Genomic DNA, 18728 nt, shown 5'->3' on the forward strand with positions numbered 1-18728 from the left:
GAGATGCAATAAAAGACACAGACAAAAAAACACCAAGGGCTATCTGGTTTTGACACAGCTGAAATCTGGCAACCATGTGTGGCCTTTCCTTTTCAGCATTTAGTCATGCAAAACTAAAGAAGCAAACTTTAGTCACCAAACGTGTTTTGGCTGATTGACCACCTTTACGGTAAAGGAAGAAACAGTGTACATTCGATTTTTTCACTAAACAATTCCTTTAAAGTGAACGGAGCCTCTGCCTTGTTCAGCACAGTGACCTCCAGCCAGTGTGAGATAATGATCTTTGTCCCCTCATGCATTTCAATCGGACTGAATTCATTACCTTTCTGCCTCTGTTTGCTCCAGGGAGCGCTGGACTGCTGATCTTGTGGATATCACTGAAATAGAAAGTGCTTGATGGATTATCTGGCCAGTGTTTCAAAACATGCAACTGCAACTGGTTTCGGCGGACATAAACACCCTCCCTTGCACACACTCACGCACACACACGCATTTTCTGTACGCTGTGGAGGAAATGTAACACGTTGTAAATGTTTCGGACCATACAACATCCTGTGGGCTAGAGTTACAGCGGCAGACTTTGTGTTTGAACCACTCTGGCAATTAGCAAGGGATAGACTTACAGTGCATCCATCGCACAAAAGAGAGAGAAAGCAGGAGAGAGAAAGAGAGAGTGTTGTTCTGCACTCCTCTGCCCCTCCATCTGTTTGTCCTGTGGGACAGGGTGTGTGTGAGAGACAGTGGAATGTGTGTATATGTTTGTGTGGGTGTTTTTTTTTGGGTGAGTGATGAGTTCACATGTACATTCTACAGTATTACAGTGCTTGACCATGTATGTAATTACAGTATCTTTGCCGGTGTACAGGTGTGTGCGTGGGGGATAGAGGCAGGGCATTTTAGAGAAATCTACCGTGGTTTTGTGGCTTTGTGTTTAATCTGCTGTATGCTAGGCGCTATCAAAGTTCGTAAACAAAGATGACGTTGCGATGATGAGCGCACGTTCTGGCAACGGACGTGAGGCATTCTGTCATTGACCCGAGTCAGTGATGGAGCCAGTTTGGAAATGTTCTGTTGTTGTTTGCAATAAAAATGTCTGAATATTGCGTATATGGTTGCGTGAGCCATTATTTGTCTGGTCACCCTGCTGAAAAAACACCTTAGACCATCTCAATTCCATCTGATTTATGCTGGTTTATGCTGGTCTGGTGCTGGTTTAGCTGGTCACCCAGCACGGTCATGCTGGTTGACCAGCACACCAACATCCAACACACAACACATGCTGGTTTTGGTGATGATCAGGCTAACAGTTTCGACTGCTGCTGACCAGCATATCAGCATCTAAAACAACTTTTAACAGCACTTAATGAACATTTTAGAGACTAAAGATACAAATTAATCCAGTTTTGAAAGCAAACGTTTTTGCTATTGCTGTGACGAATGGCACAGCTGTGCAACCATATAGGGTCTTGATGTTGTATTTTGCAGACGTTTTTAATGGGAGACTCTGAACCACAGGCAGGCCAGTTTAGCACCCACACTCTCTGATTCTCTCTTACTTGCCATTGTCATGTTGACAAGAACGTCCCTGAAAAAGACGTCGTCTAAAAGGCAGCATATGTTCCTCTAAAATGTGTTTGGTGCTAATGGTGCTTTCACAGTTTGGAACATTGCTCCCTATACCTACACCATGACAGACACTGACTTTTGCACTTTACACAGGTAACAATCTGGACAGTCCTTTTCTTCTTTGGCCCAGAGACCACAATGTCCATTATTTCCATAAGCAACCTGAAAGGTCAGAACACAATACACATGCATCACTCCTCTGGATGCGGCTGACAAATAAATTCCACTGTGCACAGTACTTTGTTAACTTGCATTTGTGGATACAACAACAAACGGTGTTCAATGACAATGGTTTGTCAAAGTGTTCCCGAGCCCATGTGGTGATCTCCATCACAGAAACCTCAGTTTTTAATGCAGTGCCTCCTGAAGGGTTGAAAGTCATGGGCATTCAACTGTGGTTTTCTGCCTTGCCCTTTATGCACAGATTTCTCAGAATTCTCTGAATGTTTTGATGTTATTACACTCTGAAACGGGTGAAAAACCTAAAATCCTTGCAAGCCCTGGATGAAGAACATCATTCTTGAACTGTTAGATTTTTTGCGAATGCATTTTTGGCAAAGTGGCAAGCCTCGACTTTATCCTCGCTGATAAAGGACTCTGCCTCTCCTGGAGGCTCCTTTTACATCCAAGCACAGTTGCATCACCTGTACAAGATGTTTTTTGATAATTTCTGAATGTTCCTAATCTTAAATTGCCCCTAACATTTGTGGAATGTGTTGCAGGCACCAGTTTCAGAATTAGTAGATTCACAAAAAACAATGATGTTGATAAGAAATAACATTACATATCTTGTTTTTCTGTTTTAGTTTAAATACAGGTCAAAGTAGAAAGTCCTTGGTGTTTGTTTCTGCAGAGTCTATGTCTCTTTAAGGTGCAGTGCATACATGTACATGTAAATTGTAATCTGTGTTGAACGTATAATGTCTTAGTGACCTAACATCGAAACAAATTCCTGATACATGTTCATGTTTGTGGTGAACAAACACAATTCTGATTTATTGCCGTCTTCACTGAGTCTTTGCGTCATTCTCATTCCAAGAAGGTTTCACCTAGAGCAACACCACTCAAGATCAGACTGCTGTATCACTGAAGGAATGATGTGTGGGGTCTTGCTAGGTGTGTTAGGTAGAACAGGTCTGTTTTGTTGACTCTGTTGAACCTGCTATTGGTTCTGTGTGCTGTCCTGGAGCTCTGGGTGTTAAGTGATTGGAATCAAACCTTTGAGGTGGGAATGTCAGGCTGGATCTTCAGGTTCAGCGGCTCTACTCAACTGTACCACCAGTCAACCAGTAAATAATCGCCGTCATAACAAAACCTCACATGTCTGAAAGCATTTTTTTAAAAACAGTCATTTTTACATCATTTTTCAACCTCTCTTTATCCCTTGGAATTAAGTAGGCTAGTTCTGTTACTGTGCCTTTAAGACTGATATATGCACAGTGGTGCTTGAAAGTTTGTGAACCCTTTAGAATGTTCTAGATTTCTGCATAAATTTGACCTAAAACCTAAAATATTACATATCTGTGAGTGGTGTGTGAACCTTTAGGATTAGCAGATAATTTGAAGGTGAAATTAGATTCAGGTGTTTTCAATCAATGGTATGGCAATCAGGTGTGTTGGACCACCCTGTTGTATTTAAAGAACAGGGATCTATCACAGTGTGATCTTCACAACACATGTTTGAGAAAGTGTATCATGGCACGAACAAAGGAGGTTTCTGAGGACCTCTGAAGAGGAGTTGTTGATGCTCATCAGGCTGGAAAAGGTTACAAAACCATCTTTGAAGAGTTTGGACTCCAACAATCCACAGTCAGACAGACCAGGTACAAATGGAAGAAATTCAAGACCCTCGTTACGCTCCCAGGAGTGGTCAAGCAACAAAGATCACACCAAGAGCAAGGCGTGTAATAGTCCGCGAGGTCACAAAGGAACCCAGGGTAACTTCTAAGTAACTAAAGGCCTGTTTCACAGTGGCCAGTGCTAATGTTCATGAGTCCACCGTCACAAGAACACTGAACAGTGGTGTGCATGGCAGGGTTGCAAGGAGAAAGCCACTGCTCTCCAAAAAGAACATTGCTGCCCATCTGCAGTTTGCTAAAGGTCACATGGACAAGCCAGAAGACTATTGGAACAATGTTTTGTGGACGGATGAAACCAAAACAGATCTTTTTGGTTTAAATGATAAGCGTTATGTTTGGAGAAAGGAAAACACTGCATTCCAGCATAAAAACCTTATCCCATCTGTGAAACACGGTGGCGGTAGTATCAAGGTTTGGGCCTGTTTTGCTGCAGGTGGGCCAGGATGGCTTGCCATCATTAATGGAACAACGAACTGTGAATTATACCAGCAAATTCTAAAGGAAAATGTCAGGACATCTGTCCATGAGCTGAAACTCAAGAGAACGTGGGTCTTGCAGCAAGACAACGACCCTAAGCACACAAGTCTTTCTACCAAAGAACGATTAAAGAAGAATAAAGTTAATGTTTTGGAATGGCCAAGTCAAAGTGCTGACCCTTATCCTATTAAAATGTTGTGGAAGGACCTGAAGCAGCAGTTCATGGGAGGAAACCCACCAACGTAAACAGAGCTGAAGCTGTCTTGTATAGAGGGGCTAAAACTCCACCAAGCTGATGTGCAGGACTAATCAACAGTTACCGGAAACATTTAGTTGCAGTTATTGCTCACACCAGATACTGAAAGCAAAGATTCACATACTTTTGCCAATCACAGATCTGTAATACTGGATCATTTTCCTTTAGAAATAAATGACCAAGTCTAATATTTTTGTTTCAGTTGTTTAATTTGGTTTTCTCTATCTACTATGAGGACTTGTGTAGAAATCTAAAGAGGTTTAAGGTTGAATTTATGCAGAAATCTAGAAAATTCTAAAGACTTCACAAACTTTCAAGCACCACTGTAATTGAACTCTGTTCTGGGTGTCTGATTGTGGGTCATTCAAAAAGCAGTCCAGGCAGTCCAGTAGCTTCAGTGTCAATGGGTGGGGCCAAACTGTTATAGGCTGAATACATGCAAAAGTGTGACATCGCTGAAACAGTTCATTTGGAGAGACAGACTGGAGAGTGAATGGTACATTTAGAAACTTTACATCGAACTCTTTCACTTCAAAGATGTGTTCTCCTTGATCTCTGCTGATTAAAGTATGTCAGTGTAACAAAAACGTTCTTGTAAATAATTTTGGACTCTCACAATGTAAAGAATTAACAGCTGGAGTATGCAAAACAAAAAATCTTATGAGGTTTTGACACTGACAAAATATTTTCTTATGCATTCATTGATGAAATGCTATTGAGAGTATTTTATTTTATCTAATAGTGCAATATGTCTAGATAAAAAAATAGGTCAGACACTGAACGCATAACACAATGGCACAATGATACTGTGGCCTCCAGTCTCTCTGACCCAGCCATCTAAACATCCTGTTCAAACAACGCTACATGTGTTAGCATTTAGCATTTCACGTTTGCTGCTCAGAAACGTTCTGCACTGATGAAATAAGTAATTCACTTGAGCTCACGTGCCTCGTAGCATACTGAAAGATCACAGCGAGATGTGGGAGGTTCAATCTGGCAAAGAGAGCAGAGTTATTTATAATTTGCAGTCTCTTTGTTTTCTTTAGTTTGCACTGTAATGTATTGTGCTGGCAATTAATTATACAAAAAAGGCTCTATTGTCTGCTGTTGTTTAACGGGAATACAGTATAATTCCATGAAGTCTTTCAACTGTTCAGCCCTGAATGTACTGGTGTTCATTTCCTTTGCTGTTCACCCTCAGTTATTCACACACTAGTGCATTACCCACCTGGAAAGCAGTATCATCTTCTGTAGTAGACGCAAGATGAAAACACCAGCCATCTGCCTGAGGCCTCAGTTACGAGTGTCGTAACAAACTTATGGACAAAGCAGCACAGATTGAGTTTAACCTTTGCTGCTGTTAAGCTGTAGCTCTGCCTTGCTGGTGCACTGTTAGAGACTGTAGCCCATCTGTTGATGCACAGTTTGTGTTGGCCATCCTCTGCACCGTAAAGTCAACCTGAAATCAAAATGGACGTATTTTACCCTGTTAGTTTGTGTCATTGGTCACATTAAGCACAATCCGTTGTGTCACATCACTCAAAAGACAAACTTCTTGTTTTACGCTGTGCTCATGTTAAGATGAGCGAAGATGAGCACTGTTTTCTAATGTTTTCGATGCTGCGATGCTATGAGGAGGGTCAGCTGATAAAGAAGTGAAATGCACCCACAAGCTGCGTTCCAAAGCCTGGGCTGCAGCCGAGGCAGAGCGGGTCCTCAGTAGGACTATGAAGGCTAAGAAGACTCGTCCTTAGTAGCCTATTGGTCACACAAATGAAACAGTTCTGACGAGGCTGTGTGGTGACGTCATCTCTTGCAGTTGCGGCGCGAAACTTGGGAGGGAACTAGTGAGAATATGGAGCCCACTGCATTGTGTCTGTTGCTATGGTTGCTGATACGCCAACAAGCTTATGTAGTATGATAAACTACACATATACAAATACTTCTGATTAAAATACGATATATGGACGAATTATTTAATTAATCGGTCGTTTTACACTTTATAAGGTAACGAAGACGAATTCAAGGACGTGAACACTTTACGCTGTAAAACAAGCTCTGCTTCCACGGCTTCGTTTTCTGCCATTTTCATTGTGCTGTTTTTTTTTTTCCTTCACATCGTTGGTGCGCACAGAAATTGTTGCGTCCTTGAAATCACTCCAAATGTAGGCTGCATTTCTAGGCTGTATGCGAAGGGTCCTTCTCTTTGGAACAGCCTTCTATGACATAGCGGCCAAAAACTGCAGCCCAGGCTTTGGAACGCAGCTACCGTGCATCTATAGCTCACACATGTTAGGTAGTTGCTCTCGTTCACAAGTTAATTCTAACAATTGTCTGACTTCTTTTTTCCTTAAGTCTTTTTCTCTTATTTGCTGTGAAAGTGTAAGTGTCACTCTTCCTTGTTTTCAGTCAGACTCTGGTTTTATTATGAACTCCAACTCCCAAGATCCCTCAGTATGTCATTGTGACTGTCAACCAATCACCAGTTGCGTCAATCCAAGTCATCTGAATTCTGATTGTCATCACCTGTAGAACTGTGTATGTAAGCCTGTCTGTTTCATTGGTACATTGCGAAGTATTGCCCCTGTTCCGTCAGTGCATACTGAGCTATTTTCCTGTTTGCCTCTTTCTCCATGTTTGACCCTGCTTTGTTTCTCTTTGTCGTTTTTCAGATTCTCCCTGTTGGCTTTGTTTACCGGTTAGTCAGATCTCTTGGTTTCCGCCCTCACTTATTTATGACAACGGTTTTGCCTGCTCCCATGCATGGTGTTTTGCACTACTAGTCTTAGATGTGGCCTGGTGTTAACCCTGTTTTTTGTATCAATCCTTCTTTAAAATAAACCTTCCAGTTTACTTTATATCCGCAAGTGTCTCATTCATCAGCCTAGTGTTACAGTAAGAACAGCGAGAGAAATGTGGATGCTAAAAGCCTGGCTTGCCAACTGGCTCTTCGCCTCATCTACGTCCTAAAAAGTAAAAAAAATTACAGCTTTCAAGCGAGAATGAATTGTGCTAAAAGTATAGAAGATGCATGACAAATGATTATAGTGCTTCATTTTTTACAAAATCTAGTTTGATTTTGGATCTGATTTTTATTTATTTTTTTCTTCGGCTTTTCTACAAGAGAGTCTGACTCTGTGTTTGTTCTTGCTTTTCATGCTCCAATTAGATGCTGAAAAATAAAACTCATATCCCTCACACAATTATTTCCCGCCTGAATATCCTGTTTCACTCAGGGATTCGTAACGTTAAGGAAGAAAAATGCACTCTGATTTCCAATTCGCACTGACTTTAATCAATGTCATTTTCTGTTTCTGACCACAGAGTGACTCTTGGCAGGATATTTTTGGGCGGTGGTCTGTTCTCAACATAGCAGTGACACTGACATGTGTAAAAGCTCCAGCAGCACCGCTGCGTCTGATGCACTCGTAGCAGCACCACACACACTACCATGTCAGTGTCACTGCTGTGCTGAGAATGGACCACCTCCCAGACAATATCTGGACAGCAGTGGTCCTGTGGTCACAAACTGACCAATGATGAATGAACTACAGGGGTGCTGATAGATTGCGCAGGAAAGTGGCATATCATGGCATCAAAAATAGGGCACTACTATTAGAAGTGCATTCATTCAGTACAGTACATAGAGTATAATATATAGGCAACATACTATACTATATGAGCATGTATTTTAGGCATAGCATGTGGTTTTGGATGTGATTCCAATAGTAAACCTACTTGAAACAAGTGTTCAGGGCTTCCTTACTCAATCTTGCATTTCTGGTGAGTTGATTAAATCACAATGCGGTAATATTCATCACTCCCCTTTTATTGCTTCAAGGGGAACCTCACCAATTTTTCAAAAGTTCTACATAATAACATGGCTGAGATGTAAACAAAGCAATTCAGAGTGGTTTGGTATGAAATTCTCCTTTCTAGAGAAACTTGATGAGTCAGAATTGTTCACAGTGGCGGTGATACTCATAGCAGCCAGTCATAGGACCCAGATGACTGAAGAGTTTAATGCCCCTGAAAGCTCCTTCACAGAAAGTTATTACATGAAATTGTTGAATAGGTGTTGCCTGATGTCTGACACATTGTGTGTGTTTACATGCACTTAATAATCCGATAACTGCAGAAAATCAGATTTTGTCAGTAACCCGATCAACGCATTTACATGCACTTGAGTAATCAGATAATGGGGAAACTCTGGGTCTACATGAGTCAGACAGTAATCAGATTTCTGCTTTGCAACCAGCCAATAAACTCACAGAAGAAGGTGTGACGTAAACATAACGTAAAACTTCATGTCGCATTTACCTGAAAACATGAACATACATGATTTAGAAAATGAAGAATATTTAAATCCTTTATTTCGTGTTCGGTTTCAGCACCGCTCCAAAAGTGTTTTGCTGCGTCTCGCGATATCCACCGTCTGTTCTCACGCATGCGCAGACTGAGAAATCTGAAAGAAATCAGAGTAAGAGTTTACATGCACTGAGAAACCTGATCACTGAGCTAAAATCCAGCTCTCTTTATCGGATTTCTTAATCGGATTTCTAGATCAGAGTATGGTGTTTACATGACCATTTGAGCAATCGGATAACTGCAGAAACCTGATTATGATCGGATTATTGAGTGCATGTATACGCACTCACTGTCTTATGCGGGTTGTGTGATTGTAATTATGATGTGGTTTAAAATGTGTAAAGGCTGGCAGGCCTGCATTCATATCACCACCACTGTAAAGAAGGTTCTTCTAGAATGAACCATTTCACGCCAAACCACTTATATGAGGACGGAGTTATTTAGAAACTTGGTGGAATTCCCCTTTAAACACTATTCTTTAAAAAAAACTATTATTTTAACAAAGACAATTCTTTTATTGAGTATTTTTTATTTCATTTATTATTTATGTGATTTATCACAAAGCCCATCGACGTCCTTTACGTTTTACAGCCAATCATTTAACAGCGCGAGACATGGTTTGAATTTTGAATCGGCGGTGACCGTTGGGCTTCAGCCGTTAGGAGAGTTCAGTTTAATTCACTCAGCGCCTAAAAAGACGACAACGAAAATGGAGGAAAACAGCCAGATGGTTTAAATACTACAGCAAATATACTTTATTTTAGTAATGTAATTTAAATAATTACTCGTTTTGGAGGACAAAATTCTTCTCCCGATTGGAGACACTGCTGTGCTCGTCAGCGTTTACTCAGAAGCTGCTGAAGGTAAGTTAGCTAACCCAGCTAGGTTAACTAGCTCGCTTCCTGTTGCCAGCATCTTGTTCAGATTTGCCAGTCCCACCTTAAATGGTGGACCTGTTAACTAACTAGGTTACATTCTTCGTGCTTTCTAGCTAACTAGCTAACGTTATATCCAATTGCCGGCTTCTTGTTCGAATTTTCCCGTTCCACCTTAAAAGATGGAGCGGTCACATCCATCGCGCTTATTACATCCAATTGCCAGCTTCTTGCTTTTGCCAGTTCCACCTTAAATAGTGGACCTGTTAACTAGGTTAGGTTAGGTTAGATTCTTCGTGCTTTCTAGCTAACGCTAGTTAGGTTAGCTAACGTTATATCCAATTGCCGGCTTCTTGTTCGAATTTTCCCGTTCCACCTTAAAAGATGGGGCATTTGTATTCTCCGTGCTTATTAAACCCAATTGCCAGCTTTTTGATCGCATTTTCCCGTTCCACCTTAAATGATGGAGCTGTTCCATTCTTCGTGCTCTAGCTAACCTAGTTAACGCTAGCTAACGTTATGTCCAATTTCCAGCTGCTTGTTCGCATTTTCTCGGTCCACCTTAAAAGGTGGAGCATGTATATTCTTCGTGCTTATTGAACCAAGATGCCAGCTTTTTGATCGCTTTTTTTCCGTTCCACCTTAAAAGGTGGGGCATTTATATTCTTCGTGCTTATTAAACCCTATTGCCAGCTTTTTGATCGCATTTTTCCCGTTCCACCTTAAATGGTGGATCTGTTCCATTCTTCGTGCTCTAGCTGACCTCGTTAGCTAGCGTTATATCCAATTGCCAGCTTCTTGTTCGAATTTTCCCGTTCCACATTAAAAGGTGGAGCATTTAAATTCTTCGTGCTTATTAAACCCAATTGTCAGCTTTTTAAGCGCATTTTCCCGTTCCACCTTAAATGATGGAGCTATTACGTTCTTCGTGCTTTCTAGCTAGCTAACTAGATAGCGTTAACGTTATATCCAATTGCCAGCTTCTTGTTCGAATTTTCCCGTTCCACCTTAAAAGGTGGAGCATTTAAATTCTTCGTGCTTATTAAACCCAGTTGCCAGCTTTTTGATCGCTTTTTTCCGTTCCACCTTAAAAGGTGGAGCGTTTATGTTCTTCGTGCTTTGTCAGCTTTTTAAGCGCATTTTCCCGTTCCACCTTAAATGGTGAAGCTATTACATGCTTCGTGCTTTCTAGCTAGCTAGCTAACTAGTTAACGTTATATCCAATTTCCAGCTTCTTGTTCGAATTTTCCCGTTCCACCTTAAATGGTGGAGCAGTCACATCCGTTGTGCTTATGACATCCAATTGCCAGCCTCTTTCCCGTTCCACCTTAAATGGTTCAGCAGTTACAAGCCTTGTGCTTACTACACACGTTACAGTACACAGACTGAATGGACAGTATTTCAGAACAGACTTTATTGTAATAATTAAACTATTTAAACTTTGGAAAAGTTGGTCTTAAAAAAGTTATAGTTTCACTAAGACGAGTATGAGCTTATCATATAGATTACTTTTTATCATACGCTCTAAAAAAAGATGGTTCTTCAAGGGTTCCTCACTAAATAGAATGGTTTTATGTATAACCATGAACGCTCAAAGAACCATTTGCATGCTACATAGTTCTTTGCATGGTGAAATGGTTCTTCGGGTTGATGGAGAATGTGTTATGTATGCCTCACTATAGAACCTTTTTGAAAGTGGTTCTATACAGCACCAAAAAGGGTTCTTCTATTGTTACAAGCTTGACAACATAAACAATAGCAGAACACTTTTTGGTGCTGTATAGATCCAACAAGTTAGAACCAAAATGAACCATTTGAATGCTTTAATGGTTCTTTGCATGGTGAAATGTTTTTAGATTAATTAACTATGTGTCATAAATGGTTCTATATAACACCAAAAGGGTTCTGCTTTTGTTTATGATGGTAAGCTTGTAACAATTGAAGAACGCCTTTTGGTGCTATATAGAACCAACACGTTGTCCATCCATCTGAAAAACCATTTCACCATGCAACGAACCATTTAAGCATGCAAAGTAAGTGTCCATGGTTCTATATAGAACCATTGTCTTTACTAAAGAACCCATGAAGAACCATTTTTAAGAGTGTAAGATTAGTTTTTGAAGAAGAGAATTATTCCTAAGACAAAAAATAATAAAAGAATGTAAGACAATTAAAATGAAAATAAATAACCATTTAACTTTAAAGTTTTGGGGAAAACGCACTTTTTCAAGAATTAATTTTTTTTAATATTGTTAAAAAGAAAAAAAAACCCTTAAAAGTGGCCTTTTAACCCCATACTTCACATGATAGGCAGCAGAGGCTTGTCGCCCCCCAGTGGACAGAAGGTCAAACCGCACCTCTGAAACTCATCAGCAAGAGGAAGAGAGGTGAGCAGGTTGGCCCCCGAAAAATACGGTCCTGCTTTTTTCATGCTCCATCTTTTTGTGGTAAAGTGTACTGTTCTATTGAATGCAGGTCGTTTTACATTTATTTTGTGTGATCAACAGATTTATAATGGCTGGTTGTGTTTCAGCTCACATTCAACACATAGTAAGAAAAAAGACAAGAAAGTGATAATCCCATACAAAAACATCGGGGCAAATGACACAAATAGATTGTGTCAAAGAGGATAATATAATTAAACAGGCTGATTTAGTTAGAGAGAAAGATATAGACTACCAGATTTAGCGATTGGGATTTAGTATCAAGCTGTTGTTATTAATCTGCGAATTTTCTCAGATGACGCAAAGATTGTGACTTTGCCCCCCACCCACTTCTCGCTCTCTCTCTCTCTCTCTCTCTCTCTCTCTCTCTCTTTTTCTCTCTAGCCCTCCATCATTGTGTCTTTCCTGATGCCTCGATGGATGGGAGGCACAACCAGATCACAGGTAAGAATCACCCTGTGCTACACTTTTTCTTTTTGATTCATTTTCTTCATTTGTTTATTTTCCTTATCTTTCTCACATTCCTCATCTATATTTTTATCCTTTTACTGTTATGTGGCCTGTGCTGGTACGACAAACACAAGTGGTTATTTTTGCTAAATTTATTTGTCTGTGTGTATGGAAATTCTGCATTTTGTCCGCATGTAATCATCTCCATAATGCGTCCCTTGGCACGATAGCTCATGGTTTAGACTCGCAGGGCTCTGTAATGTGGGATCAACGCTGTCTATCCCTCTCATTCACTTGTTATTTATTACTCGCCAATTATCCTGTGTGCTCCAGCAGAGCCTAGAGCATTAGCAGTTAGAGGAACGGCGGGCATTCCTTGAGGGTTGGATGTGTCGGACTGATGACAGATTGACTGGAGAGTGGAGATTAGACCTGTTTGAGTCACCGCTCTAATGTTAAATGTTAAAACTGTGACTCAAAGAGCAGCTATTCGCACACATGCACACTCATTACAGACTAAACTATGTGTCTGGGACAGGTGGGGTATGTGAGTCAAAGGTTGAAATTCAAGCAGTGGAGAGGGAAAGGAGAAAGAGAACCTAGCACCTATCAAAAGTTTGGGGATTCCCTGAAATATGGGTCCCACTTCATTAAAACCGTTCAGTCGTCCAAGTTATTAATAAAATATATGTTGAAACTAGCATTTAGGTTAAAGCCACGGGTCAGGGTTTGGTTTGAGATTATGGTTAGGATAAGAGTGAGCGTTATCTTTAGGTTTAAGTTTTATGGTATAGGGTTATGTAAAAGTTATGGAGAATTTAATACACTTAATGCAAGGTAGTGGGACGGTGGGGATCTAAAACGTTTCTAAGGTCGACCATCAACTACAATGTTGCCCGAATTTGAGTTGTGTGTTAAGTAAGAACAAAAATCCCTGCAAAGCTTTTGTTAGCATACAGCAGCTATGTGCTAATCCACGGGATTTACTTTCAACATGTAATTTCATGTTCATCAAATTGTATTCCTTGTTATGAAGAGCAGATTTTGCCTAAATAATGATTTGACAATTTGCTTTTTTCAAATTATTGGACATATTGAAACTCTTTTGGCCAAAAAGTGTCTCAAACACCTGAAAGCTTTGAGTGTTGATAAGTGCTGGTATCACAACAAGGGGATCAAATGTACAAGTTTTGGTTTTACTCTCAAGGTAGCACAGTCACTAATATTGACACAAAATATTAGTGTCAATGAAAAACTGAACAAAGAAAATGTGCTAACTTGTTAAAGCTAGGTGTCCCCAAACTTTTGTGGGCAGTGTAAATGTTAACATTTGCAGATTAGTATAGAACAGGGAGACCAAAATGCAATATTTGTGGTGGGCTAAGGGCCATAAAAAAACAAAACACAAATAAAGAAGATCAGTCGATTATAAATGTTTTTTTAAATATTTTATAACATAACAATATATTTTGTTACTAAAACATTATTTAAAAGAGCAATATAAATGAAAGAAGTTATATGTAGCACTAAAATGTGTTCTCTCATTGGGGAGAGGGCGGTCTTAGGGTAACTTTCTGACTGGCCAAATCAAATATTCTCACAGGCCAACTTTGGATCTATAGATTATAGAATTAAAATGGACAGCAGTAGGAGGGAATAGTTTAACGAAGAATCCTTATATGAGTAAAATGAGTGATTTATAGGAGAATGCAAGAAGAAAAGAGAGGGAAAAGAGAAAGAGAGGGAGTGGGGGATTATTTATAAATAGCGGAGCTTTAAACAGGGTGAGGGGAGCAGATGTGATAGACAGTCTGTGCTTAAGGAGTTCAAACAACAGATTAATGCACTCAGATTATAGTCCGAGAGAGACGAACAAACCCGGGGGGGAGGTGTCTGTGTGTATGTGTGTGTGAGGGAGAGAGAGAAAGAGTACTGAAATACTATCACACTTCAACTACTAGCACACTGTCAACCCATACATTGGCATGCACACAGAGTACGCAAGTGTAAAAGAAAAAAAAAAAAAACCTCTCCCACTATTTGCCTCCTCTTGAGTTTTAGTAAAGATCTCAGTAAAGTCACACATATTTCTCAGATTATATTTCTGTGCCAAGATGCTAACACTCATCTTTTTATGCGATTAAAGACAAGACCTCAACCATTTCTCATCCAAGACGAAGAGCTTTCTCAGTTTTGATACTGTGATTACATAATGCTAAGGAATTTTAGAAGAATCACCATTAAAAGGAAATTTCTTAGATTTTTCACAATTTCTGCATATTTATACAATTGAGATGTAAGAAAAGTAGTGGGCAATATGACAACATTTTATCGTTTTGATTGAAAATTGAAATTACGTCACAGTATGCTTTTCTGAGCATATTGTGGATGTCGTCGGTGCTTAAAGAACAGTGAGCAACTGCATATTTCGCTACAAAGAGAGCATAATTAGGCCTGTATCATTGGGTTTACTGCAGTGCAGTTCGTAAAACGTTGAATAAAAATCATTGTATTCATAGAATTTAAAGTAATTTTTGAAATACATTACTAGTTTCTTTTTATCTGTTTCAGTTTAAAAAATATATATTGTACATCTTGTGTAGCATGAAACTGTCTTTAAATATTGTGATGAACTAGGGGTCAGAATGTCCGCAATGCAAATACAGCTATTTTATTTACTATCCTAAATGACCAGTGAACCTACATGTGTTTTCTGAGTTTTATATTTCTATGAGTACTGTTTCGGCTTATTTGATCTGTTTTACGTTATATAATAACAAGTCAAGTCAAGTAGTCTTTATTGTAATTCCTCAATATAACTTATATGCATTGCAAGGATTGTTGCTCTTTTTTGGATCAGGAGACTTTCTGTGAGGCAGCTTTTAGAGGCATTCAACTCTTCAGAAGTCACTGTGAACAATTCTAACTCAATAAGTTTCTCTAGAACAGAGCATTTCACATCAAACCAGTCTGAGTGCTTTTTCCACATCTTAACTATTGAATTGAAAAATCATTGGAAGTCCTTTTAAGTCTCCTCAGCCATAACAGAGCAACAATTGAGCATTAACATTTTCTTTGACTAATATGAACCCATTTATCTTAAATGACACTTGTATGCAGTTGATTCTGCATCAACCCACCATACTTTCTGTTTTAGCTTTCAGTGAAATGTAATAGGAAACTATGAGCATATGTGGTGCATGTGTTACCATATTAAGCGGTCGGTGTGGTTGTTTGGAGTGTATTAGACTTGATTAACAGTGACCGTATGTAAAGAGGTTGAAATAGGCACTGATTAGACACACACACTCTACTCCACCTTACAGTATGGAGGACTGTGTGTATGTGTGTGTGTGTGTGTTTCTTTTTGGGGACCATATGCCTCCAGTCTGATAAAAACTGTGCAGTCTAGGTCTATACTCAGAACAGCAAGCTATATTTTGAGTTGTAACAGCATTTTGCTCTAGTACAAATTGAGGAAGTTTTAGTCTGTTGGACAGATGAGTGAAATAACTGAGAAATCAGCCAATCAAACCCTCTTTAAAAATGTTAATAACTAAGAGCTTAAATATAGTCTCCATACAGTTTATTTCATTTTTAAACAAAATAGAGATTTCTGCAGGTTCTATTAACTAATCCAGTACTGGAAAAAAAACAAACGTTGGCAAAAAGTGCTTTTCACTTTATCAGTGAGGAATAAAAGAGGAATCATCATGGAGCAGTTTAGACTTGCTGCATTTTGTTGATATTGGAGCAAAACCTTGTATCTCCAAAATAAGAACATTACAGGAGAAGCAAAAGTATTTTTTAACTTTAAATGTAAGTTAATGTAGTGAGATTTTTGAGACCATTGCTGCTCCATTCATAAAGAAACTTACACACCATGTGAAAGAGCACTTGATGTTTTCAGATTATGTGGAAAGAAGAGATGCAAGGTTTTTATGTGACAGAGGTGCATTTTCAGTGGAACAGTCAATAATAATTACAGTGTAAGTATGAATGAGTGTGTGTGTGTGTGTGTCTGTCTGTCTGTTTTAACCCTCTCAGGACAGGTGAGGCAGTAAGCCAGCATGTTCTCTCTTTTTTTTCTCTAAGGGAGGGAGTTATGGGATTATAACTCTATCCCGTCACAAAGCTCACACCAAACAATCAGCTGCAGAAAATAATCCCACACACACACACACACACACACACACACAGTCTGTATCTTTCTCTCGCTCTCCATTTCCCTCAAATATATAAAGATCTTAACTTGCAAAACTACAGTTTTATACTGAAGCAACCTCATATAAACCCAATACGCAGTTAATATGTTGATTCCTTATTTTTGGTTAAATTAAAAAAAAATTAACACTTAATTTTGTTAAATTCTGGATACGATGCTGATTGAATGAAATCAGTGCAGTTTCACATCGTGTCTGTGTTGTGTGAGTAGGGCTTTATTCTGGCTTTATCTTTAGACAGATGCGTGTGCAGTAATCTGAGCTACTGATTGGATATGGAAGGTTGTGGCTCATGATTGGATGATCGTAGATTGTAGGGAGAAGGGACGGTGTTGATTGCCGAGATACTTTTGTCCACATTGGCCATGAGATAACAGATTACACCATGTAACCAAAATTACACTTAAATATAGTAACGTCGAGGTAGTTCCTCATGGTCAGGATCTAAACTACAGTTTTGGCTGTGGCTCCTGTAAGGGACAAAGGGCAGTAAGTCGCACAAGTGGTCAGTGAATGAACAGGCAGTCCACACAAAAATCCAACAATGTAATCCCATTTATATAGTAAATGTAAATGAGATCATGCAAAATAGATAGTAGCAGTAGTAGTTTTGTTCGCTGACCTGCCCTCACTGCTGGTCAGTTTTTTAGGTGAAGTATTGCTTATTTACACATTTCTTCAATAAAGTCTTTTCCTGTCAAAAGTTTGAGGGGCACATTTAAGGTAAAACATTTTAAATATGTGCTTTATTTGGAAAAGAAGACTTTCAAATCGTTATTTAGGCAAAAAGACGGAAGACACATTGATGAACATGAAGCTAATATGTACCCAGAGTATTAGCACATAGTTTTGTTATGCTTGATTAACTTTTGCGGGTATTTTTTTTAATTAGTTGAATAATAACAGTGAAAATCAAATTGCAAAAGAGGGCAACATGTCTCCAAACATTAGACAGGCAGTGTAAAGGACAGTGAGTTTCACAGTAAGTGGTCAGTGATTACAGATAAAATCTTAATGTAAAGATCAGTGGTTTCAAAATTAATGTGTTAATAATGCCGTTAGTTTTTAAAACTCTATTAATGCTCTATTGATCCTTTGAACCATCTGTAGTTCAAGCCTGAAACCCAGCTGCTCGTGTGATGTTACTATAACTCTGCATCGTCAGCTTCCCCATTCAAATACAGCTTTAAGTTCCACCAGTTGCCCTTTTTCCCTTTTCTTTTTTATTTTGTAACGTAAGCCAGAATCACTTGGCTGCACTACCACCCTCTCTTTGGGGGACAATAACTTTTTCCCCCCGTTTTCCAAACACACGTTTTTTTAGTTAATACGTAATATTTCAACTGATATCGCTTCTTGATAAAAGCAGCAATCCCACTAGAATCTCCTGTCTCCAGCAAAACTTGTTCATCACTGAAGTACATAAAGTCTGAAGTAGTTTAGTATTTAGCGCTTATATCAATTAAAAGCAAAGCACACCGATGATGCAGCACCATTAGTAATGATAGCACTGGATGCCTTCAGCAGACTACATTAGACACTGTGCATTTGTGTGATTTTATGTTCAGGCTTAGATTCACTGAGATAAAGCTTGGTTTGTCCAGTCATATTGCTATAACAAAACTTACTGTTTTTTAAATGGAAAATATCTCTCGTTAGGGTCAAATTAGATTAACTATGCAAATTAATGTAATTAACAACGATTAAATATTTTAATCATTTTACAGCACTAATAAATATCTATTAAATATTTTTATTAACAATTAACCAAAAAAACAGTTGCTCCTAATAATGAACGAGAGCTGTCTGGTACCCTATGCATATGAAATGCTGTAGATGTATCATGTTAATCTAGAGTACGGTCCCTTTTTTATTGCATTTCCAAAAAAGTGAAAACACATGGTCCTTTTACAGTCCCCCTGCAGTGTTGTCCGCAGATCCACCAAAAGTCCATCAATCTTTCTGCCCTGGACACAAACAGAATGAGAGCAGCCAAACACATACTCACCATATGCATGCCTTTTCCTTTTGTTCTTTAGCTGAATCGATCTGAATTATTTACAAAACACTGTGCAACACCAGTTCAGTTCCAACAGACAATGTCCCAGAGCAGCTTTTCAGGAATGTGGGTTTAGTGGAAAAAAAAGGAA

At 39.1% G+C, this 18728-nt stretch overlaps 1 protein-coding gene across 1 annotated transcript in view; it reads left to right on the top strand.

Annotated features, from left to right (window-relative positions):
* The window catches only part of slc1a9 (solute carrier family 1 member 9), a 66202-nt gene that overhangs the window by 16557 nt on the left and 30917 nt on the right, over nt 1–18728 (top strand). Inside the window, exon 2 of the mRNA XM_036589259.1 lies at nt 12290–12349. Within this exon, the coding sequence (XP_036445152.1) occupies nt 12322–12349 (28 nt within the window). The 5' untranslated portion in view covers nt 12290–12321. The remainder of the gene's footprint in view (nt 1–12289; nt 12350–18728) is intronic.

This window comes from Colossoma macropomum, unplaced genomic scaffold (genome assembly GCF_904425465.1).
Source record: "Colossoma macropomum unplaced genomic scaffold, Colossoma_macropomum, whole genome shotgun sequence".
Classification (NCBI taxonomy): Eukaryota; Metazoa; Chordata; class Actinopteri; order Characiformes; family Serrasalmidae; genus Colossoma; species Colossoma macropomum.